Raw genomic sequence first — 27,210 nt, 5'->3', positions numbered from 1 at the left:
CGTCTCTAAAAATTTGAAGTCTCTACATTGAAATTTGTAAAAGAAATTGTACATTTTCGTGAAAAGTAAAAGATACATGGGAGAGATACGAAGACTGTAGTGACATCTATCGGTAAAAATTGTCCCTTTAAACCAACCTTAATAAGCTTTAAGAAGCAAGTCATAACTTCAAATTAGGTTGTGATCAGTAAACTGTAAAAACTGCGAAATAACTCATTTCTTTTGTTTACAGAGTTAGTGCCATGGCTTCGACTGAGTGAACGTTCTCTACCACAAAATATCCAAAATAGTCTCTTTTTTGTTGATAAACTACGAAGAACAGGAAATCAGAAAGAGAAACATCTTCCGTTCTTGCAACCGCTATCACCACACAATCCAACCACAAATGATTGCTGTAGTCGGAATGGAGAATCCTGTCAGAGTTCTACGATTGTTTGCACCCAAGAAATGAATTGTCCTGTTTCACGATCTCCTATTACTGTACAACGTGTTATTCAGGAAAATCAACCGACAGCGTTGAAGAAGAAAAGAGGACGACCAGCCAAGCTTAATACTAGAAAAGATGTAGGTAAGAGTTTCGTGTTTTTGTTTTTGCTTTCCTGGATATAGATAACCATGAACGGAAATAATTGTTTGAGATTATATCACTATTGCAATACTAACAGTTCTAGCGGGAAGAAGGAAAATAATGTGAGTGTTTTTTTTTCACATTTTGTTCCCCACTCTAGTAAACAGGGACGCATCCGCGAGAAGCTTCACCAGGTCCGGACCGCCTCCCAAATTTCGTACTGTCCTGTCGCGACAGAACGCTGTAACTTTGGCAGAGCAGTTTTGGGAAAAAGAGCCATAGAGTCGCTACAGACCGGCTAATTTCTTACTTACATCGAAATTCTCTTTGGTATATTTTTAAAAGTATTTGACTCAGCTCAATGCTGGGCCTGGTGAACATAAGTATCGGTGGGGGAAATTCAAAAATGCTTATAGCGACAAAACAATGTAACTCAAGTTACAGCGTTTTGTCGCGACACGGCAGCGTAGCTCAGTATTCATTTGTACACTTTCTCAATAAAACTCTACCACTTGAATAGGGAAATGATTGATATAGCATGAAAATTTGGTCTTGCACTTTATCTGTACTCTTTCTCTTATAAAAGTCTAGTTCTATCAATATATATATTTATAAGTGGAAGTATTTTACAATTACTTATCATCTTTTCAGAGGCAAAATAGTAGGAATCCTTTAAATCTTTATTGTTTGGAGTGTTTTGTCCAATGAACATTATATATCACTAACATTATAATTAATTGTGTATGTAATGTATTTGCTCATTACATACTGCAAGCAAGAAGAAAGAAAACGCTGATCATACATGAATTAGAAACTCCAACCGGAAGTAGGCTCAAATTTTGCAAACGATGGGAGATATTGAAAAAAAAATAATCGAAAAAAATCTCCTCTTTATGGTATTGCTTGCCGACTTTTATCAAGACATGTTTCACTTGTGTCTGTAAAGGGACATGAACAGATGTGAAAAATAACAAGGAGATTCATTCTCATATGTGAATGATGCACTGTGTAGAGAGCAGATTCAGCTAATGTTTATATTAAACTGAAATTAAAATGTAAGAATTAATGATAATTTTAGATTATACCTTATCATATCATGTATTATCATCATGGCAGTATAACATAATGAAGCGCTTAATGACGATATACTGCAGGATCAGTTTCACTTAAATAACTGGCATGGTTCGTGTGCAATATCAATTTTTAGGTTTGCAAATTAATTGCTTTTTTCTACGTTTTCTCAAAAATTATCCTTTGCATGAGGTTTCACACAGACAAGAACATACAGACTGCAATGCCATAGGTGGCCTGCTAACTTCATGGACATCAGACTACAAACTCCGCGAAAAACTGTAAACAAGGCGAACCTTAGCGCCTCTAACATACAACGACAGAACTAACTCTTTGATCTGTCTTCAGCAGCTTGGAAATTCGAAAATAACCGTCTCTAAAATATAGTAGCACATGATGGGTGAAAGCATGGTATGCTTTTCCATTTGTTTTGTGTTTGACCGTTAGTTTGTATAATTATTTTAACATAATGTTCGATAAGGATGTACGAAAATATCAACAAAGGAATCCAAGCACAATACAAAAAGTTGCTTTTATAAAAGATACCAAAAAATTATAATAGTTATTTAGTACGGCTAATCTTCATGAACTGCATCTCATGCTGACGTAACATGCGAAAGACCAGTGTTACCACAGTCTTAGCTCTGGAGTGGGCTGAAAAATAGTACCAAATTGAAACAAAAAAGGGTTGAATTCATTATTTTATACCAATATAATACATGGCTTACATAACGAAACTAAAAAAGTAAAGTTGTAGAACACTCCCCCCTCCAAGAGTCAAAATCAAGAAAGTGCTCCTTTCAAAAATTACTTTTAGATACATCCAAATAAGCCACGGTTCCCGAACAACCGTGGAAATAGATGAAACTTTTCTCGCATGTAGTAGTGATGAGCATATGCAAGACCAAGACCAAGACCGGGGTGGTCTTGGTCTTGGTCTTGGTCTTGCACATCGAGTCTTGGTCTTGGTCTTGGTCTTGCACACCCAGTCGTGGTCTTGGTCCTGGTCTTGCGTGCAAGAGTCTTGCAAGTCTTGCATTTAAGAAATCTCAAGCTTTTCATAGGTAAATTTTACTATGGTTATAAGGGATAATAAACTCTACAAAGCACCAGTAGTAACGGAAATACAATATATGTTTCTAAATGTAATATAATTTAACGTCGTGTATCTATGATGATAGTGTACCACATGTTTGATGACCTTTATTTTTTAATGGGTGCCCACTACTTTACTACTTATAAGATATACCTAAATCACAACGTTTCGTAATATGTTTATATTTTTTAAGAGATCCAACACTCCATGGTTCCCAAACTGGGGAGGCTATTCCTGAGACGCATGAAAGAAAATCAGACGGTACAGATTATTGAAATATCATGAATTGCAAAATTATTTCTACACTCTAAAGGCGTCAGATTTTTCTTTCCAACCACGATTGGCTAATCCTTGTATTAAACAAACTTCCAATTGAATATTAAAACTTTGTTTTACTGATTCCAATATGTACTCTATGGAGCAGAAACATTCACATTACGCAAAAGCGATGAAAAAATTGCCAACTTTCGAAACATGGGCATGGAGAAAAAAGGAGAGAATTAGCTGTGTTGAACGAAAATGAATGAGAAGGTGTTAGAAATAATAGCAGTAGGAGCAAAAAAGAAGAATTTTAAATATTGTTAAGAGGAGAAAGAGGAACTGGTTAGGATATTGGCTGAGGAGGAACTGTATTATGAGGGACGTGCTAGAGAGTATTGTGGAAGGAAAGAGAGGGAGGGAGCGAAGCAGACTAGTTGAAGGAAGGTATTAAAACAGAAAACTGCTACTTCAAGACGAAGAGACTAGCTAAGGACCACCGAACGTCGAACCTTGTCTGTTGAAGCAAATAACCTGCCAATAATGGCAGAATAGCTATTATGATGATGATATGTTTAGCAATATTGACCAAAAAAGAGAGGGAGAAAATTAAAATAATAATTATTATAATCAAACCTCTTAATATTTTAGAATAATTTGAGTGAAAACTAAAAACGACTCAACTGTCTATGTCTTTTGTGTAAATTCAATTTATATAAATACTATTGACCTGTATTAGAAATACAAAATAACGGCATCAAACTCCAAGTTATTTGAAGTCTCACTTGTGAATATGGATTACTAGCATCAAGTACCCACTTGGTTGGGTTAAACTATAATAATAATAATAATAATAATAATAATAATAATAATAATAATAATAATAATAATAATAATAATAATAATAATAATAATAATAATAATAATAACTCGTTAGTCAATCACTCTTTTACTATTAGTAAAGCGCTCTCTAATATTGGCCATTTTCGATATTTTTATGTTTCTCTCTCCTCTTCCTCCCCAAGTTGCTGGGCTGAATTTGGTTTTAAATGGTATCACAAGTGACACTGTTCGTGTCAGAGACTCCGAAAACTATGGATTCGGCACTAATATTTGGTCATTTTTGATCATGATTACGTATTTCCCTCTCCCCCAAGTTACGAGTCTGAATTTGGTCGTAAACGGTACAGGAAGTCTCAGTATTCAACTCAGCGACCTTAAAAACTATGGATTCGACACTAATATACGTCATTTTCGATCATTTTTATATATCTCCCCTCCCTTCCGCTAAGCTACGGGGCTCAATTTTGATTTAAACAGAACCGGAAGTAGTATCGGTTATCTCAGCGATCCCCAAAACTACAAATTCCATTTTAATGTCGGTCATTTTCAATCATTTTTAAATATCTTTCCTCTCCCTCTCCCCTAAATTGCACCGTCAAAGTGATATGACAGAAACCATCTAAGGTCCGATCCTCATCTATGTTGAAAATAAGATCGAGTTCGTTTGGGTGGTTCAAGAGTTAAGTTTATATCTATCTATCTATCTATCTATCTATCTATCTATCTATCTATCTATCTATCTATCTATCTATCTATCTATCTATCTATCTATCTATCTATCTATCTATCTATCTATCTATCTATCTATGTATGTATCTATCTATCTATCTATCTATATCTATATCTATCTATCTATCTATCTATCTATCTATCTATATATATATATATATATATATATATATATATATATATATATATATACCCTTCCCCTCCTCCGGCCCTAGGTTCTACCATCAAAGTGAAATAAACTCTAGAAAAACTTTCCAGGAAAGAACCTCATACAGGTTAAAAATTTGATTGAGATCGGTTCAAGAGTTATTGAGTCACAAACTTAGTCACTTTTATTTTTATTCATATTGATTTTTGTACATCTCCCCCTCCCCTACGTTGCTCCGTCAAAGTGAACTGACATGTAACATTCCTGGCTTGAACCTTATCTATGTTAAAAATTGGATTGCTCGTTTGGTTCAAGTTATTTAGTTTTATTATTTTATAACTCCCCCTTCTCCCCTCCCCTAAGATTTACTGTCAAAGTGAAATGACGAAAACACTCCCAGGCCCAAACTCCATCTATGTTGAAAATTTGATCGAGATCGGTCAGGTGGTTCAAGAGATTACGAGTCACAAAAAGAGCCACTTTCAATTTTATAATATAGATTTATTGTTGTAGTATAATGTTATATCGCTCAATCCTCGATGTGTCGTATACCTAAGGAGGCTAAAAATTATATTGATAGACAATTATTCAACGTAAGCATCCGCCCATGAAATCAAACTTGCGGTCACATGTACTAAGTTTTGTCAATGTCATGAAAATGTTATTTCAATATTAATTTTATGAGTACACATTAAAAATTTCCAACGAATGCTTGAGTCTCGGAGCCAAGGCCATACCCATGTAGTCGACACCTATGGTGTACGGTATTACCAATGTTCAATACTACATTTCTCTTTAGTTTTGGAAGAAAAACACCACTAATATGTTTTGAAACGAAACGAAATATCTAGTTTAACGTCCCACGTAATACATCGAGGCTAAAGGAGACGGCAATGATGAGAAATGAATGAAATGGTGGAATGAAGAAAGTAGGAGGAAACATCAAAATCCCGAGAAAACCTACGCACACGGTGTTTGCCCACCAAAAAGTTCCCATGGCGCAAGCTAAGATCCAACCAGGGACCCGTATAACCACACATGACTGCTCTACCATCGTGCCGGTACTTGTGCAAGACTCTTGCGCAAGAGTCTTGGTCTTGGTCTTGGTCTTGCAGGTATGGTCTTGGTCTTGGTCTTGGTCTTGGTCTTGCATCAGGATTCCTGGTCTTGGTCTTGGTCTTGGTCTTTCATGCAAGACGCTTGCAAAAACTGCAAGACCAAGACTCTTGCGCTCATCACTAGCATGTAGGGTGTATAACAGAGGCCGCAAATTAACCCATAACTTCCCAGCGTGTCCATATGGACACGCAAATAGGGATAACTTTTTATGCCTGGGAGATTTTGTGTGTGGAATTTTGTGACACGGCTCACAGTAAATACATTACAACAATAACAACAAAAATTTCGTTATTTTCACATTTACTACGATCATATGGAACAAACGTAACTGAAAATATTATAAAATCAGGAAAAAATTAATTCGGGCAGTTATGGGTTTTAAAAGGGAAAACAGTTACCATCTTTGGTATGTATTTAATAAGGAACCCAAACGCGCCTCTATTTCAAAGTGACCGACAAACCAAAACGGTATTATGGTCATATATGAAAAAATATATAAAACGAGGAACAAGTCAATCATCTCCGAGTTCGTGTGTTAAAATATAAATTATTGCACATTATTCTTGCTTATTTCACGACCGGAGGAGGGTAATAGTACTGACACTTTTGAAAATGTGATAAGTATTTCCTAAATACCGCTGAATCGGGTAGAATTGTACCAACGTTTTCACAAAAGGGGCTGAAAATGCCAGCGTGGTACCAACGGGCCGATAAATGACAAAAAGGGCTGAATTTGGTACAATTGTACTAAGTGTGGCAACACTGCGAAAGACTGAAAGAATGCGCTTGGTCAAGGATAACCTGTGACGTCACCTTCGAAAACCGATGACAGCGCCATTCCACTTACGACGGAACATCATTCTCCACCAAACGTTGATTGCTCTTTTGCCGTGCAGAGGACACAAACTAATTTCCAAGGATATTATAAAATAGAGGATCTGCCCATATGTATTTTCATCATATGAACTCAATGAAGCCAGAAAAACAACCGAGCATCGTCTGAGTCGGCTCATCTGATTGGCTACTCTCGTTTCCGCCATGATTGTTGGCTCGAAACATTGCGATATTAGTAGCGCGGAGTGGGCAGAGTAGGTGTGGCGAAGCTGTGACGTTTGGCTTTACGATTTTGTTGTATGGGCAGATCCTCTATTTTATTACATCCTTGCTAATTTCAATAGCGCATATGAGGAGTTGCTCGTCTGTTCCTTGTTGTCTATGGTTTTACACTCAAGTATGTCATTTTGTTCCCGTTCAATAAGATCCCGTTCCCGATTGGTATTCCTTTTTTTTTTTTGTTGTTGTTGTTGTTGTTAAACGCTAATTGGAAATGAGGCTACAAAGATGCAGACACACAACATTACGGAATACTGGCACATGCATCTATTTAGAATATTGGTAGCTAGGATAGATACTGTGTAACCAAATCATGGAGAATCGCAATGATATCAAGATTGATTAGGTTTCATGGAATCTCGTATGCTCTCTCATGTAGTGGAATCTCTATATCTATTGTGTTTATATGATCACATGAGAATTAGAGCAAGATTAGAATCAGATATTCATATATGGATAGAGGAAGTAGAGAATAATAAGTATCTCGTGAGTAGTAGTGTATTGATATTTAGTTGTGTACAGATGCTTAAGCCTAACTCAGAATTTAGGAACGTACTCTATTGAATGTGGAGATACTCAGTTGTGAATACAGTGAAACCTCCCTTAACGGACACCTCTATAATACGGACAGATTTTTTTTATCCCGGCAAAAATATATGTTCTCTTACGGAACAAAACCCTCCCTTTTACGGACACTCTGAGATACGGACGCGGACAATCCTTTTTTACCCCCAAACGTTTCAATAACCTCTTCATAACGGACAGGAATTATTCTTGGTTCTGCGACATGACAGTAGACAGGAAAGTCTTTTCCCCATAAGTGTATCTATCATCAAACAGAACAACTTCAAGCTGAACTTGAAATGCTTCTTTTTTTCTGCCCGCAATAAACTGCTTTCTGGTGGAAATCCTAGAAAATCTTCAATAAGCACTAACACTCATGCAGGGTTAGTCGTATGGTCAAGAATTCTATGCGGATCTTCCCTTCCCTAACAAATTTAGTGCTTTTTCCTCTGGGCCTTTCTTTCCCGACAATTTCATGGATAACAAAAGAAACATTGTTTATTTTGCAATAACATTTTTCAACGAGCAATGTTTTCTCTCTCACTTTTTTGGAAAAGCAAAATTTTTCTTTTGTACAAAGTGGTGTGTCAAACAGGTGAATAATTAAAGAAATTTGCCATTAATCGCTGTGAAACAGAAGTTCTCCAATTGATCCAACAGTTGCATGCAAATTTCGAACAGAAACTACTGTCCGTAGGATGTACACGGCAGACAACTACTGCAGACTTTTTCCCAAGAAATTTGGTGAGTTTCTTCTCCACATTTTCAGTATTTAATAATAATATGGTATACTTTTTAAAGCTATTTTTTACTTTTAGTATAGGCGGTATGTGAATTAATGGATCTTTTACAGGGTGATAACACGTCCTTAAGAAAATTACCATACACGCATTATGATTTGCAGTATACGAACATATTAACACATTCCCCAACAATAATATTATTTAACAGAAATGAATTTCTCCTTCATCCGTCCCAGTAATTCAAATAGTACTAAATAGAGTATTTTCATATTGAATTTTACGTATTTAAGCTCATACATAATATATTTACTGTATATTACTGCATACAATTATCGTTGAGAGAAATTAAATTTTGTAACCTCTCTGTAACGGACACCTCTCAGTAACGGACAAAAATTCCCGTCCCATTGGTGTCCGTTATTCAGAGGTTTCACTGTATTAGTTAGGAATAATTTGTGGCACAGTTGCAGATTATACGTTGTATCGCCAAAACTAACAGTGGCTTAGGCTTAGTCTAACTTTGGGGTTAAGGCCTACTATACACTACGAGATAAATCCTAGGAAATATCTTAGGATTTATCTTCGGAAAAATGTTATGACATATCTCGCAGGAAATCCTGTCGTTTTGCGCCATACACGTGAGGAGTTTTCCTGTCTGACCGAATGACGTTTTTCAATATAATGAAATAGTTCTATTTAATAAAAGTACGAAATTGATGAATTCCCATGCTAACTACACAGCACATCAGGGGCGGATCCAGGACGGACTTCTGGCGGGGGGGTGTAATACTGTTACTTAGAGGTACTTTTAAGAGCTCCAAACTCTGGGATGAGTTTTATTTATATATAAAATAAGAAAGCTTTCTCTTCTGGGGAGGACCGATCGCCCCCCTGAATCCGCCCCTGCTGCACGTAATACTAACATTAATACCAGGCGCTATATTGTTAAATTGTATACCTCTAAAAAAAAGTATAAAAATCAGAAGGGTGCTGGTGTATTTTTGGCGCACCACATTTTAGAAGATTTATAGGTAAAATTCAATACTTTGAATGAAAAGACATATTTATAAAGAAACATTTTCTGCAAGCAATAGAACTAAATACGAAGTAATACACCTATATTTTACGTTTATAAGTGTAAAATATAAACGTTTATAAGTGTTTTACGATGGGTAAAATAAGTGAGGAACAATGTTTAGCAGAAGAGGTCCAGCTACTTTTTCTAAGAAATGTAACAATTTCGGCAGTTTCTGTTCACATTACTTTAGTTTAGATTAGTTCAGGTTAATTGCGGTTATGTTACAGTAGATTAGATTATATTAGTATAGGAGTCCATTTTAATTTTCAAAAATTATAGAATTTCGCTTTTTTCTATTAATATTAGGTTAGTTTAGTTTCATTTGGTTAGGTTCTGTTTGGTCTAAAAACTTGCATCTTGCATTTCTTCTGTAAATATTGTATTTTTTACGTTCTCCTGGACTCCTTCTGCGAAACTATTACCTACGTGAGTCATATAAAAGAGGACCGGTGATAATATTTTCCACCACCGGTGTATTTCTGCACAATTTACAGAACCTGTAATTTATGTTTCCAAGTGGAGCGCTACTAACATGTTACCATGACAGGTGCTATTCAAACACGTATCATTGTCAAAACCCACTCGTTTGCACTACTTTCGCTGACGCGCCGCTATCTTCGAACGCTCGGTCCCCGCTTCGCTCTGCACTCACTCGGTTAGATAGCATTCGTGCTTTTCATTGGCCACGTAGTACAGGTTGATTTGTGATTTTTTCACTATAGTTTTTATACTATACATCCGGATGCCGTATTTATAGGCAAATCATAAAAGAATTGTAGTTTTTCAATAATTGCTTTTGATGACCCCCTTGAATTTTATTTATGCGTCGTGAGATGTTTTCATGTGGCTCAGCGCAAATCATTTAGAAAATAATAATAAGGAAATGAGTGACAAATTATAATTTTTCAATAATTATTTTGAGTGGTGCACCAAAAATAGACCTGCAAGATCAGAAGTTACATTAGCAAAAAACACCGCATCAGTTGTCTATTTTCACTTGCTTTGTTTTCACTTTCTCTCACCTGATGTCGCTTAAATCGAAATCTTACGAATTTTCTTTTCAAAATAGAGGTGGTTTAAACAAGAGAAATCTCATAGGATCGTTCAGAACATAGGAAATGACGTGCGATCTGATGACACACACGTTGAGATTTTGACTCTAGGACAAATAGTAAGAAATTTCCTAGGATCTATCCTATAGTGTATAGCTGGCCTTAATTTCAACAATATTGTAGAATTTACAACTTTCAACTTTCCTGATTACTGAAAATAGTTGGATGGATCACTTCCAGAGATACATGTAAAATTGAAGAATATCTTAGATTCCTAAGCTTGTTCTATGTCCCTTCTGACAGGATGAAGGGTTGAATGGAAGTCTAGTTTTCGTTGGCAATTGTTTGAACTCCACTATTTAAAAACATCTTTATATAATTCTTTGACACGTTTCCTGGTGTAGAACTCAATATTTAAGTCTACAGGATAATGCTTCCTTTAGTTGAGCAAGCATAAATACTTGAAAAAAAAAAAAAATAATAATTTGTGTGTTAACAACGTTTCACACACACAAGGAATGCTTGCCCGAAAGAATTTGTTTTACCACGTTGGTTATAAGTCTTAAAATATTTCCATAAACCAAACACCAGGCACCTGTATATGTCGTAATCGACTGTAAGTACAAGGTAAAAATGGCTCAAAAATAGTATGCAAGTGGATTATTTAACACGGAGGCCACCACTTTGTCAGTACATTCAATCAGTTTTTAGTGGCAGTGATAATGAGTGCTCAACAACATGTTACGCGAACATGAGTTAACCCCAGCTCAGATCCAGAGGAGAGTGGACGTATATCAACAATAGCTGCAAAATCCACTTTCCCTGAAACGGATTGTCACAGGCAACGATTTTTTTTTTTTTCGAAATCAAAAGCTGCAGAAACAGTGGTTAAATAGTTCTCAACTTCGAGAATCGGTCGTGACAGGGCCATTTCGAGCATAAAGTAATGCTCTCTGTGTGGTGAAGCTACGAGAGGGTTATTCACTCGAGTTCGTTCCTAAGCGTTGAACCACCAATGCCTACCTTTATTCCGAACAACTGAAGTAGTTGTAAGTTGAATTAAGCCAAAAATGCCCTGCATTTGTATACCAAAAGCTCTCTACTGCAAGAGATTAACGCAAAACCATACTCGGCTTGAAACAAAATAACAACAAAAAATTCAGGAACTTAATGATTTCAAATTGATGCGACACCTTGCATATAGTCCTGACTTTGCCCCTTCGGATTACAACCTAAATTGGTTTATGGCGCACTTTCTGAAATTATAATATTTCACTAATCAGCAGGAGGTGAAAATAGCAGTGGTTGACTTCTTTGCCTCTAAGGACAAGACGTGAAATCGAGAAACTAGCAGGATAGTGGCTGTAGACAGTCTATGAGAGATGTAGTAACATAGCGCAAGTCGCAATGTTTGATATTAGTTTCTGCTGATATGTTCTGGCTTAGATTTTTCTAACGTACGAGGTACGATGCTATCACAGAACAGCACTTTAAACACCTGCCTTACCAGAATATAATGACAAAATTTTCAATACTTTTTTTTTCGTTTCCTACCTCCTTTCTACAGACGGGAAAGCAGGAAATAGGGCGTAGCATCAGTAAGCTCTGTCACTCGTTGTATGTAAGGATAGTGGGATTAGAAGGAGGAAGTTCTGTTCTGCCTCGCGGGACGAAGAATGAGTCATATTGTTTCAAGGGCGAGAGTGTTCTTCGCAATATGTTCTTAATAAAGGATTGTGCTTGCTTCACAATCCTCGTATATAAATTATTATGAAGATACAAAAATAATACTTTTTAAATGCACTTTAGGGGTTCGGAATTTAACACCTAATGGACGTAGGTAACATTTTAAAAGCATTTAAGGAATGAATGAATATTCTTGTAGTATATTTTTAATTTATTTAATCTGAAATGTTACTGTAAAAGCATGCATACGAAGGCTAGATAAATATGTAAGTGTTATACTCGTAATTTAAATAAACTATTTAAAAAACAATAACTAGAGAATAGCAAAATTTCGAAAAATAAAATTTCAAACTTTACAAAAGAAACAGACTACATAAATATAAATTTCTACTGTTTTTACTAGTCTGAAGGCCAGAATTATCGAGGAGTTTGTTCAATTGTCATATAAAATATGATTAAGACTGGGAATACTTAAGCAGTATCAATAAATTCGGTTTCCGGTACACGTGTGGAACAGCGTGCATATTTTAGCGTTCCTTGTAGATATATCGTTACCAAACGCATCTTCGGCATGGAATCCCGGTAGCATCACGTGTAACATTAAATAGTATATATTGTACGTCTAGTTGCTAAGGTGAATGGTCGAAGGAATTATACATTTGCTTTAGCAGCGAGCGAAATCGAATACATACTTGAATTTCAATGCATCATACAAACATTATTATATCCATATTTTTGCAAGATGATAAATGTTATAAATTTACGAGAAATGAAGTAGTAAGCAGCTTTTTACCACACTATTGCTTACGAGTATGTAGATTTTGTATGAATTTCAAATAACACTCTTCATATGGGTATGTAAGCGAGTGACTTTTATGGGGTCGATTACGAAATTAAAATTTTGGAAATAAGTTGAATAGTGTTGTAAGATAAGTTGTTTTCCACTTCTTGAACAGCGTGAATTCTTTATGTTTAACAAAGTACTTAAAATTAAGTTTAATAATTCTGTATATACGACATGCAATTCGTTGTTTCCTGTAATATTTTAACCTGTAGTACCTCCCATCAGAATTTAAAGAATGTCTTCAAACTTAAAAAAAAAAAAAAAAAAATCACTAGAGACCCTCAAACCTGGACGAGGGAGCTTTTGGGAAGGAGAGGGAAAGTCAGTTTCGTTCCCATTGCCAATGTGACTTCTCTTTTACATATAAAACTCTGGAGCCGCCATTGTGCGTGCAGTAATGAAGTTTTTAACGAAAGAGAGCATAAAACCTGCTGAAATTTACATATGACATCAGCGTTAATGCGGGAATGATACTTTCAGCCGCAGTAAGACATTTAAGTGGTGCAAGCGCTTTAAAAATAGCCGTTTGTCCGTTAGTAACGATCTGAATCCCAGCCCACAGTATTCAATCCTGGGAACATTCAGCGCGCTCAACAGCTTATCATTCACAATCGTCGCACAATCTGTCCTGAAATTGCAAAGGTGTATAATCTCTCGTTAGGAACAGTAAACGCAATAATTCCTAGCCATTTGTTCTTGCAAAAAGTGAGAGCACGCTAAACTCATATCAGCTTTCCACTTTCCGCCTGCGCAGAAGTTTGAAGAGTGCACTGAATCGAACGATCACGCAGTGCTTTCCACTTGTTTGGATCTCTAAAAGATCAACATTTCCACAGTAATGAAGAAGTAAAGCAGGCTGTCCTACAATGGTTCAGACATACAGACACATCTTTCTATATCGAAGCCTTCCAGGTATTAGTTTAACGCCAGGGTAAATGTCCATAGCAGGGAATTATGTGGAAAAACAAATGCAGATTCCACTTCTTGATTAAAAAGAAAAAGATTCTGGATATACTTGAACGCCTCTCATATGAGGACTAGCTCGGGAGAGTAATGCTCCCGGAAGTAGAAACGAGAAACACATTTCTGAATGGTTGGCGTTATCCACTTCTTGCCACGTTGCATTCAAATAGCAGCCAACAAACACTTGCTGCTGTCGGCCGAGTGGGCTAGCGCTATATTCTAGTAATAAAATCCTCTTTTGGCGCGAGTTCAAACCCCGCCTCAGGAAACTTTTTTTTAACATTTTTAAATACTTATTAAATTAAAATAATACTTAAAAAAGTGATTTATTTATTTTTATGCAGATAAGTAGTTGTAGTACTTATGCCCTTGTACTCCATGATATAGGGTCATTTTGTTCCCCTTGTACTTCATGATATAAATTTTGTGACCAACTTAAAACAACTGGCTAGGATAGCGCGTAAAACAGCTGTCTAGAGTAGCGCGCGGAAAAAAACGTACTTCCGGGAGTATTACTCTCCCGAGCGGGTCGTCTCATATGGATGGCTTGTGTCGTAATTCTTTCAAGCACTGATATAAGAATATTGTATACACATTTATATCTGCATCACTGTCAGTTTTGAACTTTAGACCTCAGTATTTTCTATAATAATTTAAGTAGCTTCCACTTAGTTTTTTTTTTTTTTTTCAGCTAGACATGTCTCAAATTTTCTTTGCTTTTCTTTTAAATCATCATAAGATGTAACTTCAATGGCACGAACTATTTTTCAAAATGCCTGTGTTAATGTTTATCCTCCATCATATTAAACTGTTTTAAATATTAAGAAATCACATTAATTATACTAATTACTGCAACTAAATTCGATGCATGAGTCTGAGATTGCCTTTTTAAGTTGAATTATTTACACTATCGAATTGTTATTAAAAAAAAGGACTGATATTGGCGCTTGATATATTTTGCATAAATTACATATTAAAACCTACATCAAAAACACATAGGGCCTCATGCATAGTCGCTTTGATGTATGATTAGCGTTATACTAAAGCCCTGACTACTGCTGGAAACATGTTAGTCAAACTTTAGTATGGCATTAACCACACTCAGAACGACTCTGCATAAGGCCCAAATTCTCTAAAGTATATTTCAAGGTATAAAAATTGAATTCAAGTTGAGTATAAATCTCTGGTACTTATCCGGAAGCCATATTGTCTCAAGGTATATAAAATAACAGGTAGCCCCAGTTAGCGTTTAGCGTTCTGATTGGCTCCCTGTTCGTGACGTCTTGTAACGGAACTTTAGCACATCTTGAAACAGTATACCAACTAGCGTAAGCAGTATTTTACTTGTTCTCTTCAACGATATATCGCGATACCCAAGGAAGTTATAAAATAGAGAATCTGCCCATATGTATCTTCATCCTACTACGTAACTGAATCCAAACCTATTAGGAAGTCGAAAAACAATCTAGTATTGGCAAATCTGATTAGCTACTCTCGTTTCCGTTATATATGTTGGCTCAAAACATTCCGATCTTCGTATGTAGACATGTAGTGTGTCTGTCATTTATTTACATTTGTCTTTGCTTCAGATTTATATTATACGACGATTGCGTGCCGCACGTATGGTTGCACAAATAGGAGTGAAAATAAATTACCCGAAATAACCTTTTACAGGTAAGAAAATCACCAATCATAGGATACTTATGATTGTGACATATGTCTTCACTATTTTGTGCTATTTCCAGAGCCTCTATTTTATAACATCCTTGGCGATACTTCCACGCGACGTCGACCGCAAAGTATGCTGGAAAAAATGAGAGCAGAAAGGCTGAATCGAGAGTCCCCTGAGTTTCGCGGTGATTGTGAAAGTGTGAACACCTCCGATAGTGAGCTGCTGAAGAGGAAGTGGTTAAAGTGAAAAATATTCATCATACAATACATCACCTACACACATCACATTTAAACACGAAAACATTTATACACATTTACAATTACTTTGCAGGCATTCATTTCATCAATATTTCACTTTATCCAATATTTTCACCCCGATCATCTGGGTAACTGGCCCTCTTCTTCCCGCTAGAACTCCTTCCTGATTTTGACCATATTTATACCTAGCTAAGACATTACAATTATTACCTGAACTTGACTAATTGTTTCTTTATATATCATAACCTACCTAATTAAAATTGTATAATTAAAAATACAATTAATACTATATGTAACAGGTAAACGACTAGAAAGTCGACCAAAAAAATGCAAATGGCGGATTCCGCCATTTGTAAAATTAATTACAATTACAACAAAAACACTTCAACTTAATCACAATTGTAGCATACATGGCGTAAGCTGATACTTTATAATAAAAACACCGATAACGGTGAAGAAGACAAGACAAGAGTCCCCTGATATTGTCTTGATCCCCATCAAGACTGTTTATGCATTTTGTTAAATATTTTTTCTGATCTTTTCCTTCTTGCTTAACCTCAATTAAAATATTCTATCTTCAGGTGCAGATATACAGGGTGCGAATTGGCGGGGGGGATGCCAGGGATTTCCCCCCCCTGACAAAAATCTTTCCCACCCTGGAGAAGAAAAATTTTATCCCTGGCAGGGATAACTTTTCCCCCCCTCTGGAGTATTTTTAAACGGACATAAAGATAAGATAGAAAAAGGGAACAATTCTTACTTTGCGTAACTAACCTAAATATTACCTGAGTGAAAATTTATGAAAGATCTCACATCTCAATTGTTTTGTAGTATATCTATCTATCTATCTATCTATCTATCTATCTATCTATATATATATATATATATATATATATATATATATATATATATATATATATATATATATATATATGTGTGTGTGTGTGTGTGTGTGGGAGGACTGGGTGCGCATATGGGTGAAATTCATCTCCCCCTGGGAAAATTTTTCAATTCGCACACTGCAGATATATGTTCCAGTCACCTACATCATTGAGTTTTGTTGTAAATGATTTTAATGTAATACAGTAATTTTAATTGATGAAACTGAAATGCCTAGATTATAATGAAATATGATGGATGAATTTCGGTCTACGAATATTTACTTCAATGTTCGAGTAAATAGTAGTTTTGGAAAGGTATCAAATTACGACAGAAATTACTACGATTTTAAAATTAAATGTGTTCTATCTTCAAGAAAACTATGCAGAAGGAAAACATACATTTTCCATCACACTCGAACATATTTCGCTGTTATAAGCAGTAGCGTGCACAGATTTTCATCAACGGGAGGCTTCAAGCCACAAAGTTCGTATCATTTAGGTGTTTGTATACATATCTTACTATTGCAAATGTTAATTTTTGTATAATATCTTGCTCAAGGGCGTTAAAACCCAGAAACTTTCCCTTATGCATTGCATTGTTTATATGTATAGTTTTCTTAAAGATAAAACAACCCACGTATTAACCCTTTGTGGTCTTTTGTCGAGTGGGGCAAGACATTAGGTTTGCTCATTCCAGCCTGAAGTCGAGTCACGCACGATACAGTTTCTGACTGTATGGTAATAACTTGGTATTTGAAATCTAAAACATGTAAGAAACTAAATGACAAACTCTGTAATTTAACAAATTAATGCAGACCTCTTCGGACAAATTCGAAAAATCTAAAATGGACTGCAAATGGTTAAGAAATTGTCGTACTTTATAGTTCTTTTCTCGTCCTCAATCTAAAGTGACTTCGTGAGACATGCTTAACGAAGATATATTTCTTTCATCAAATTACAGGTAGAGTGGAAAGAGTCCTTTTGTGGAGATTTCTTCTTAATTTGCTTGAAGATAGTAAAAACGCTCCTTATTTGAGATGGCTTCAAAGGGAAGAAGGCATATTTCGGATCCTGAATACTGATTGGTTGGCAAGACTCTGGGGTAGAAGACATGGAAATCCTAACATGACATACGAGAAAATGGCAAGAGCAATGAGGTTAGTCTCGAGATAGATATCTTTTTACTAATTGAACTACCGTTACTCTCGAAATATGTTTTCTTTTGTTTCTGCTTATCCATGTTGAACAAACTTGTCCAACAGGTGGTAAGAGGTATATCTAAGATGTTTTAGCCCTATTAAACACTGAAGTATTTATGCACGATTTCTCGTATTAAATTACTAACCATCGTTATCCTACCGCATATTTTAAAATCACGCTCGACCTTAGCTATAGGAGCTAAATACGTGATTCTGATTTGTTGAAGTTATCCGTTTTTCGCCACGTAGTGTACATATAGTAGAAATCAAACGCTTGTTGTTGTCGATTCTCATAGTCGAGCGTGCTTATGGCGTGGGTTCAAACCCGGCCCAAGGAAAGTTTTTATTTTTATTTTTATTTTCGTAACACTTTTATCATTAAAATAAGATAAAAATAATACTCATTTGCCTTATACGTAACATATAAAGCATAAAAAGTGATTTGCTTACGTTACGAAACATAGCTGAGCGAGCGTCAGCGAGCAAAGACGGTTAGAAGCCCAAGGTCTTTTTGTTCCACATTAACCCTATAATAATACCATGTGGCATTACGTCACACTCGGTGTGCAACTTCGATGTAAATCTACCCTCACCCGCTTCCTTGTGGCCAACTTAAAAACAGTTGGCTAGGGTAGAGCGTGAAAAAATATGCGGTGCAGATATAGGTTCCAACCACCTACATCAGTGAGTAATTATTAATAATTATTTTGTACCATAATAAATTCTATGAAAAAATTGATAAATAGCATTGGTGGTAATGCAAAATGGCGGATGAATCGTCCAAGCAAATGTTATACAATTTTCCATGAAATACAGAGGCGCCACGCGGGGGCCCACCGGGTCCGGACTCAAAACTCAAAACTCCGCAACTCTCCTAACATTTGGACACTTTCTTAATACCACTATACTTGTTTAGCAGAGACATGCTAAAGATTTCATTTTACACTTCATCTGTATTCTTTCTTTTCTTATAAAAAAATCTACGTAGTTCTATCCTTTTTTTTTCTTTTTTTTTTTTGATAGTATGGGTGGCAGTATTTAATGATTGGTTAACTTTTCTTTTCGAGTGCAGAACAACATGTTCAATACTACACAGACGCATTAACTTCCCCAAAACACTTTGGACCCCTCCCAATAAAAAATTTCTAGGTGCGCACCTGATGGCATGGCATATCCTATGACATTTGTGGGAAGTAGGATATGTTCTATTTCTTTTTTTTTTCTTTTTTTTTTCATTTCGTTTTCTCGGTTCGGTTGCAGCGTCGTGGTGCGTGAAAAAAGGAAAGATATGGTCTAAATATTATGGGGGTGGTGGTGGTGGGAAAGATTTCTAAGGAAAATTAAAAATGAATGGAATAGAGATGTTATTACTATTGTAATGCTGTAATAGCCATAATAGCTTTCGGTACCTCACATTTCAGTCTGGGAGCCATGATTATTCGCTCTTCTCTAGTATAGTGTACATAAAAGCTCCGTTGTATTTCTGTGATTGATTTGGAGTTAAGCCTCCCTTCCAGCACCGAGGCTACTTAAGGGTCTTCTTTACAGCAAAATTAAGCTCCCGCTAATTTTAGAGTTTTTCTGTAGTATCTTCAAAACAAATAAAAATATTCAAAAAGCAAAAACGCAGTGGACTACACAATACGATTTTGCATGTGATACCTTTACCACAATTCACGCATCTGCTTTTGGTATGCCCTTATTTACACAATCCGCAAAAAAAAAAAAAAAAAAGCTAAATTTATCTACAGTTGCAAATCGAAAGCAGGTAGATGAATTGTGATAACGGTATCACATGCACAATCGTATTATCTAGTTCACTACGTTTCCGCTTTTCGAATATTTTAACTTGTTTTGAAGCTATTACAGGAAAATCTAAAATTAGTGGTAGTTTAATTTCGCTGTTGTGAAGACCCTTAAGATGTGGATCTACCGCTTAACGTGGGATCCAAAATGCATGAGGTCATACCAGAAATGGGCAAATTTGTATAAAGCTCCAAATAAGCAGAATAATATGAAAGTAATGTAATGTAGGTCCAGCCGGTGTCTACATTTTAGAATTTGGTACTATAGTAAGAGCGTTACTTCTATTTTCCAACGTAAGTATTAGAAATAAAATCCCTGCTCCCACCAAGTGGTCTTTGTGATGGACAAACATCGTGTATGTGGGTTTTCTCGGAATTTTCCAGTTTCCTCTCACTTTTGTCATTCCATCATTACCTTCCATATCATCATCGTCTCCGTTAGCGCCGGTGGATAATCATAGGACGTTAAACAAAAACAAAAAAAAGCCAATTTATTTTTAAAAGTTTTATTTACTTTTTATGAGTACACGATATGGAAACACTTGTTTAATTGTAATAAATGTATCTACTTGGAACTCAAAGTGGGAGTGGCTTGGTAATTCAAATACGAAAAAGGCGGAGCTAAGTTTATTTTGATCATCCAATTAATGCTCAGTAGGTTTGATATCTATAGAGATTATTTCTTCCTCTTCTTCAAGGTCCTTATCTTCGAGAAGGGTCTTATCTGACTAGTGATTGAAGTTCACTTGTCTAAATGGAGTGGTACTACAAATAAGCACTAAAAACCGATTTTTAGTTACTTCCTAGAAAGATCCACGATAAATACATTGATTTGTTCATTTCTGTTCACAGAAATCTAGACTCTTTCCCAGAGAATAAATACAAAAAATGATCCTACATCCTTACGAATTCCATTACATCTGACTCATTTCCCTGTATTTTTTGTCAGAGATAGGGATGGAAATTTAACGATATTTCTGCATGTATATTGTAATTTCGTTAAAGATAAAAACATAGCTGACAAACAGGAAAATACGTGAATTTTAAGTCTTAAATTTGACACATGATTTATATTTTAAATCCAAAATGATTTAAAGAAGAGACATGGGAGTAAAAAAGCAATTTCATAACTACAAATTGATTTCAATGATGTACGCGGTTTGTTAATTTTGTCACTACCACATTGAGTGTTCGCAAAACATGCCCTAGCCTGGTTACCTTCCTTGGAGCCAAAACTAAGGAATAATTTATGAAAAGAACACTGAAATCAGCAGGGTAAAAGTGAGAATATTAAAAAAAAAATCTGCTATTTTCTGGTAACATTATGATCAGTGACGGTTTTAACGGATAGGCCAGCTAGACACGGGTCTACCTAAAAATTTTGAAAAATATATAAACGCTAAATGACACAATACAGAGTCAATATATTGTCCACTATTTATATTAATGGTAGATAATTATTTAACAAATAGCATTAACCACTACTGTAAAAGTACTTTCCTACTATCATTAATCAATTAAATGTGTACATGTGTCCATAAGTGAAGGAGCGGGCCTACTCAAAATCAAAATCCTAAAGCCGCCCCTGATTATGATTCATCCTACTCACCTTTTGCATACGACATTGAAAGGAAAACCGGTCTTAACAGTTTTAGTTTCTAAACGGGTTGAATATCTCAGAAACAAAGTAAAATCACATTCATTTGCAGTATCAGTACTACTTCTTTCATGACACTGTAAGGTTATTAGTCTATATGTTAGTATGTAATAAACTAGAGAGTAGACCAAAACTTTGAGTACTGATATGAGTTAATATATTTTGCTGCAGGTTCTCGAGATTTTTTAAAGCCGGGCTCTCAAAACAATCATTTTTTTTTTTCAACAACGCAGCTACAGACTTTTGTAATTTATTTCTTGTTCTCCTGTATTTTGTAAGTACACAGTGTAGTATCATGTAATTTGTGAGAAGTCCTACTGCAATTAACTCTGTAATTAGTATTCTAAATAAACATGCGAACAATGTTGTGAAGAAATCTTTAAAATTAGGAATCTATTAAAACTATAGTAATTTGATTGTTACCTATATTTTAAAATTAAGTATTTTTGAAAATATTAAAATTATATTATTAATATATATGCTGATGTTTCATCATGTTACAATCAGAGCCCTGCACGGGCCGGGCGCGCCCGGTTCGGCCCGGTGCCCGGCCCGGCCCGGCCCGACCCGTTTCAAGTAATATCAAACTGGACCGGGCCCTAACCGGGCCGGGCACATTCCGGGCCGAGCCGGGCCGAACCGGGCCGGGCACATTTCGGGTCGAATCGGGCCGAACCGGGCCGGGCACAATTCGGGCCGAACCGGGCTGGGCACATATCGGGCCGAGCCGGGCCGGCCCGGCTCGGCCCGGATACTCTGAATTACAGTTCGGAAACTAATGTTGTCAGCCTATTTGTTTTTTTAATGTCCTTCACTACCTCTATTTTTGCCATGTTTGTACGGTCTTACTGTCAGAATATGTTAATCGTAATGTGTTTGGGAAACTGACTCTTTATTCAAGACTGCGATGTACTGGTAATACTATTACTATTAGTACTTCTGCTACTACTATTACTACTTCTACTATTACTACTACGACCACTGCTAATACTACTACAAGTCCTGGATCCGCCCCGGCGGGTCAACTCTGACGCGAAGTCGTAGCAGTTGTAGTAGTAGAAGTAATAGTAGTAGTAACAATAGTAATAGCAGTAATAGTATTAGTAATAATAATAATAATAATAGTAGTAGTAGCAGTAGTAGTAATAATAAGAATAGTAGAAGTACAGTACTTTACAGTCTTGAATAAAGAGTTAATTTCCCAAACACATTACGATTAACACAGGCTGCCAATATTAGTTTCCGATCCATCTTTCACAGTGTTCGGGCCGAGCCGGGCCGGCCCGGTTCGGCCCGAAATGTGCCCGGCCTGGTTCGGCCCGCCTCGGCCCGAAATGTGCCCGGCCCGGTTCGGCCCGGTTAGAGCCCGGCCCGGGCCGGGTCGAGCCGGGCACAGAATTCAGATCCATCCGGGCCGGGCCGGGCCGTCTTCGGGCCTGGGTTTGCAGGGCTCTGGTTACAATAACCCTTCCTGATTTGAAATTAATTGTGGATCTTCCGCTGTTAACAATTTCTAATCATGTTCAAGACAGGAATGAGATTTACCATTTTAGCAGTCTTTCATGAATTCTTATGATTGTTTTTCTGTCACAAATTACAATAGACGTTTACTTTATCCCACTACTTGTACTTAAACATTGATTTACGTATATGCCAAGTATATAAGGAACATAGGGGGCGCGGTGACTCAGTGTTAAAGCGTTCACCTCCGGTGCTTGGGGTCCTTGGTTCGATCCCAGCTCGCGCCGTGTGGACTTTGTGGTGGACAAACATCGTGCTCGTGAGTTTTCTCGGGGTCCTCCCGTTTCCTCCCACTTTCTTCATTCCACCATCTCATTCATTTCTCATTATCACCGTCTCCTTTAGCCTAACTGGCATAACCGTGGGATGTAAAACTTAAAGATTTCATTTCATTTCATTTTTATAAGGAACATAGATATTGAAAACACGTGTATTGCAAATTTCACACAGCAGGAGGACCCAGGTTCGATTCCCGGCGGGAGCTCATGTGGTTCGGATTCCACGTTAAGATGTAGGTCCACGTCTCATGTAGCCTCGCTGCTGAAAGGAACGCTAAACCCAAACGCAATTCAATTCAATCCAAACTTCACACAGTCTTCGTACATACAGTAGCAAGCGAAGAGCCCCATTCAGTGGAGCAATAGCCGAGAGCAGCGTTGCCAGACGTACGGACCTGACCGTATAAATACGGTAATTTGCCTTTCTCGTGCAGTATATGGTTTCACTGCACTCATTATGTACGCTCTTACGGAAATTTTGAATCAAAATGTTTTATTTTTAAGAAAAAAAAAAGGTGTTTTATCTTCTGTCTTGGTCATTAAACTCATATTTGTTGTTTAGCAAAATAACTGTAATAAAAGAGAGAAAAACGAAATACCGGTAAATGTATTGCCGAGACAATGAATCCATGTTTAGCAAATCAGTGTGCAAGATGGATCCACATCTTGCAGTTTTACACTATCCCAAAATACTGTGTGATAGACTTCGAACACAAAATCACTTTCAATTCAAACAATAAAAAGTGACGACGTCCTTTGGAAGATGCAGACTGTAAGTTCAGTTTTGATGGTTGACAAATTGATGTGATTTTCTCTGATAATTTTCCGTCCTGCATATTAATATTAAAACTAGGCCTGCAATTTTAAAGTAAGTGTCATAATGTTCAAAGTTTTTATCGCTCAAGGCAAGACAATAAACACTTCTGAATGCAGAAAAAAGTTAAAAAGTAAAGCTCTGTCTTTAATGATAACTTTCATTATACAGTCCTCTCTCTCTGCGTTCGGTTTTCGCGTTTTGTGAGTCTGGCAACACTGACCAAGAGGTGAAATCGGTGCTCGGTGGATAAACGAAAGTATTTAGTTTTTCAGTGATATTCTTCGAGAGTATATAGTGTTCCCGTGGTGCTGTGTAGAGTAAGGGGATGAAGTGGGACCTTTTTCACATATACACTACACTTACACGTCTTACTCGTGCATAGATCCCCTTCTTCCTTTACACTTTTCTAAATCTCTTTAACCCTCTCCATCTGGATACTTAGCCATTAGCCCTCACTGTCTGAACTTCGCTCCCGATTTTGACGTTATGTTTTCCCAATTGTAACATTTCCTTATCACGATATTTTAACACATTCACTTTATTACTTTTTACTATTTCTGTTATTTTTTACGCTATTTTTTTATCTTTTACCTTTTTTTTTACTAATAATATCTTCACATTGTATCCATATTACAACCCTTGTTAAAAAAAGGTTTTTGGCGGGAACGTAATGGGGGGAGGGTTCTATTCTCTCTCAGTAGCACAGACAAGAATTCTTGTCTGTATCAGTGTTCGTAGTTTGAGGGAAATTTCCCTAATCTAGTTTACCAAAAAGAGAATTTTTTTTTTGATAAAACGTGAAAATCCAGAGAAATTTTCGAGTTGGGTAATTGATCAATATAAATACTTAAATTTTACTTTGTTCTTCAGAATCAAACCAATATGATAGTAATAGTTTGTATATATATATATATATATATATATATATATATATATATATATATATATATATATATATATATATATATATATATATATATATATATAGGGGAGAGGGGGGTACATTTGAACATCTGTTTTCGAATATTCGTTTTTGCTTCCAAACACACAGTAAATTTCCTCCTAGAACTGTAGCAAAAACTAAATATAATATACATTATATTTGCCATAAGATAGAGTACTTTGTTTGATCTTGTCATTCTGTGCAAGGGCGCAGGGGGTGTCGTTCAAATGTACCCCTTGGGGGGGTAGATTTAAACAAGCATGGGGTAGATTTGAACTACGTGGGGCAGTTTTGAACAAACCATTATTTTACTAGAATAATCGTTATTTTCAGGATGAATTCGTTTACGAACAACAAGGCTAATGCAACAAAGCACCATTAACGGTTTAAGGCACAAGAATTAACCAATTGCGCATGGCAAGGAAATAATAATAATAGTAATAATTGCTGAAAGATATATGCAGGCCCGTATTTGTATATTGTGCGCCTCTGTGCTCTAAATAATTTGCCTCCCCTTCGGAAACACATCTGAATTGAGTTGAATTCATAGTTTTTGGGGTCACTGAGATGAATAGTGACAGTTTTATTCCAATTCAACCTCAAGGTCATACTCAACTCCCGAGTGAGGCGGACGAGAGTTTAAAAATAATCGAAAAGACAGATATTAGTGTTGAATTCATTGTTTTCGAGGTCGCTGAGTTTAAGGGTATCAGTTTTCATGATGTTCAAGTTCATCCTCACCCCTTGGGGTGGTAGGAGGAGAGAATGACTTTTTTAAAAATAATCAGATAAGCTAGCTAATTAATAACTACTGTAATTAGAACGAATTAAACATTTTCTCGCTCTTGCGCGGGACTCGGAGTGTGATAGTATTAAATATAACTTTATTGTGAATCTTTTTTTTAAAAAAAATCCAAAATTTTGCCGCCCAATAAATTGTGACGTCCTGTGTTCGAGCACAGAATAGTAGTTACCTAAATACGGGCCTGCATATATGCTGTACGTTATACGTTACACACACAAAAAGATATGTGCACAACATATCTATAGGCGTAGGTGTGATCTGAAGAAAAATTTAGAAGAATACGATCATCGTAGCATATATGTGAAAATATGATTATGATTCACTTTTTAATTTTGCTCGTCATAGCTGATAGGCTTAATGGAAAACCTATTACTACTAGCAATCTAAGAGATCTAAGAAATTATATTTTTTTCACCACTAACCGGGTACTGGACACAAAATTTATTCTACCCTAAAATTCTGCAAATCAACATGAAATGTCAGAATTTTTGCAGTACGCTTTGTCTCTCCAGAAGTTGTGGGATTAGAAAGTCTACACACAATATCAGCAGTTGGTACTGAACATTTGTCTTTCTTGTCTGAGAACACAAACATGTTGGTGATACTTATAAGTTTCAGAAAAGTAGAGGTAGAACAATGTTCAAATGTGCCCCCTAATTTTTGTTCAAAACTGCCCCAACCGGCATGACCAAGTGGAATTTGGTAATACCCAGATAGTACAAACTATTGTGAAATACAAAGGGCAACATTAGATAAGTAAATTAATGTACTTGCTTCTGCAATGAATGGCAGATAATATCAAAACACAGGCTTCTTACAAAAATCTTACAAAACTTCACAAAAATTCCAACTTTCCACCTCACAAATGTAACAAAATACTGCTGTTCATCAACAGTTACACTAAAATGACAGATAACAGTTGACCGTCACGCAACGCAGTTTTGCCAAACTAAAAATTTTGAAACCACCAGATATGCTATTATTTCTAGCCTGTTATCTTAAATGTTCAAAGGTACCCCCTGTTCAAATGTACCCCCTCTCCCCTATATATATATATATATATATATATATATGTGTGTGTGTGTGTGTGTGTGTGGAAAGTAGTATAATTCGCACTTATTGTTGGCTGGGTGTACTTGTGTGTATTTTTTGTTAAAAGAAAAAGAAAGAACCAAAAAGCAAATGAATAAAGCAAGTGTTGTTGGCACTTCCTTTTAGAGTCTATATAGCTAAATTAAGCTTATTACCCAACTTCTGTCACAGGAATGGACACTCAACAAACCAGCAAAAATTTGACAAGAAAAGGGAAAATTTTGAGGGGATTTTTCTTACGGAAACCTACGAACACTGGTCAGTGTTGCCAACCTGTGGGAAAAATCCCATATCGTAGGAGTTTTTTGACCTTAATTTTTCGGAAAGGGATAATAAGCAGCATATATGGGATTTTTCAAGATGATCAAAATTTACGGCTTATTCATTTACGGCTTATTGTAAAAAGTG

At 36.2% G+C, this 27,210-nt stretch overlaps 1 protein-coding gene across 3 annotated transcripts in view; it reads left to right on the top strand.

The window, feature by feature from the left end:
• LOC145693600 (uncharacterized) overlaps positions 1–27,210 on the top strand; it is a 166,662-nt gene that overhangs the window by 137,630 nt on the left and 1,822 nt on the right. For 2 of the 3 annotated variants that reach the window (XM_081769730.1, XM_081769731.1), the window contains exons 3-4: positions 233–568; positions 17,647–17,842. In XM_081769730.1, the coding sequence (XP_081625856.1) occupies positions 233–568; positions 17,647–17,842 (532 nt within the window). The remainder of the gene's footprint in view (positions 1–232; positions 569–17,646; positions 17,843–27,210) is intronic. The other variant, XR_014132810.1, reaches the window with a different exon arrangement.

This window comes from Thermobia domestica, chromosome 8 (genome assembly GCF_964235325.1).
Source record: "Thermobia domestica chromosome 8, izTheDome1.hap1.1, whole genome shotgun sequence".
Taxonomy (NCBI): domain Eukaryota; kingdom Metazoa; phylum Arthropoda; class Insecta; order Zygentoma; family Lepismatidae; genus Thermobia; species Thermobia domestica.
This window is presented reverse-complemented; position numbering and strand designations above follow the sequence as displayed.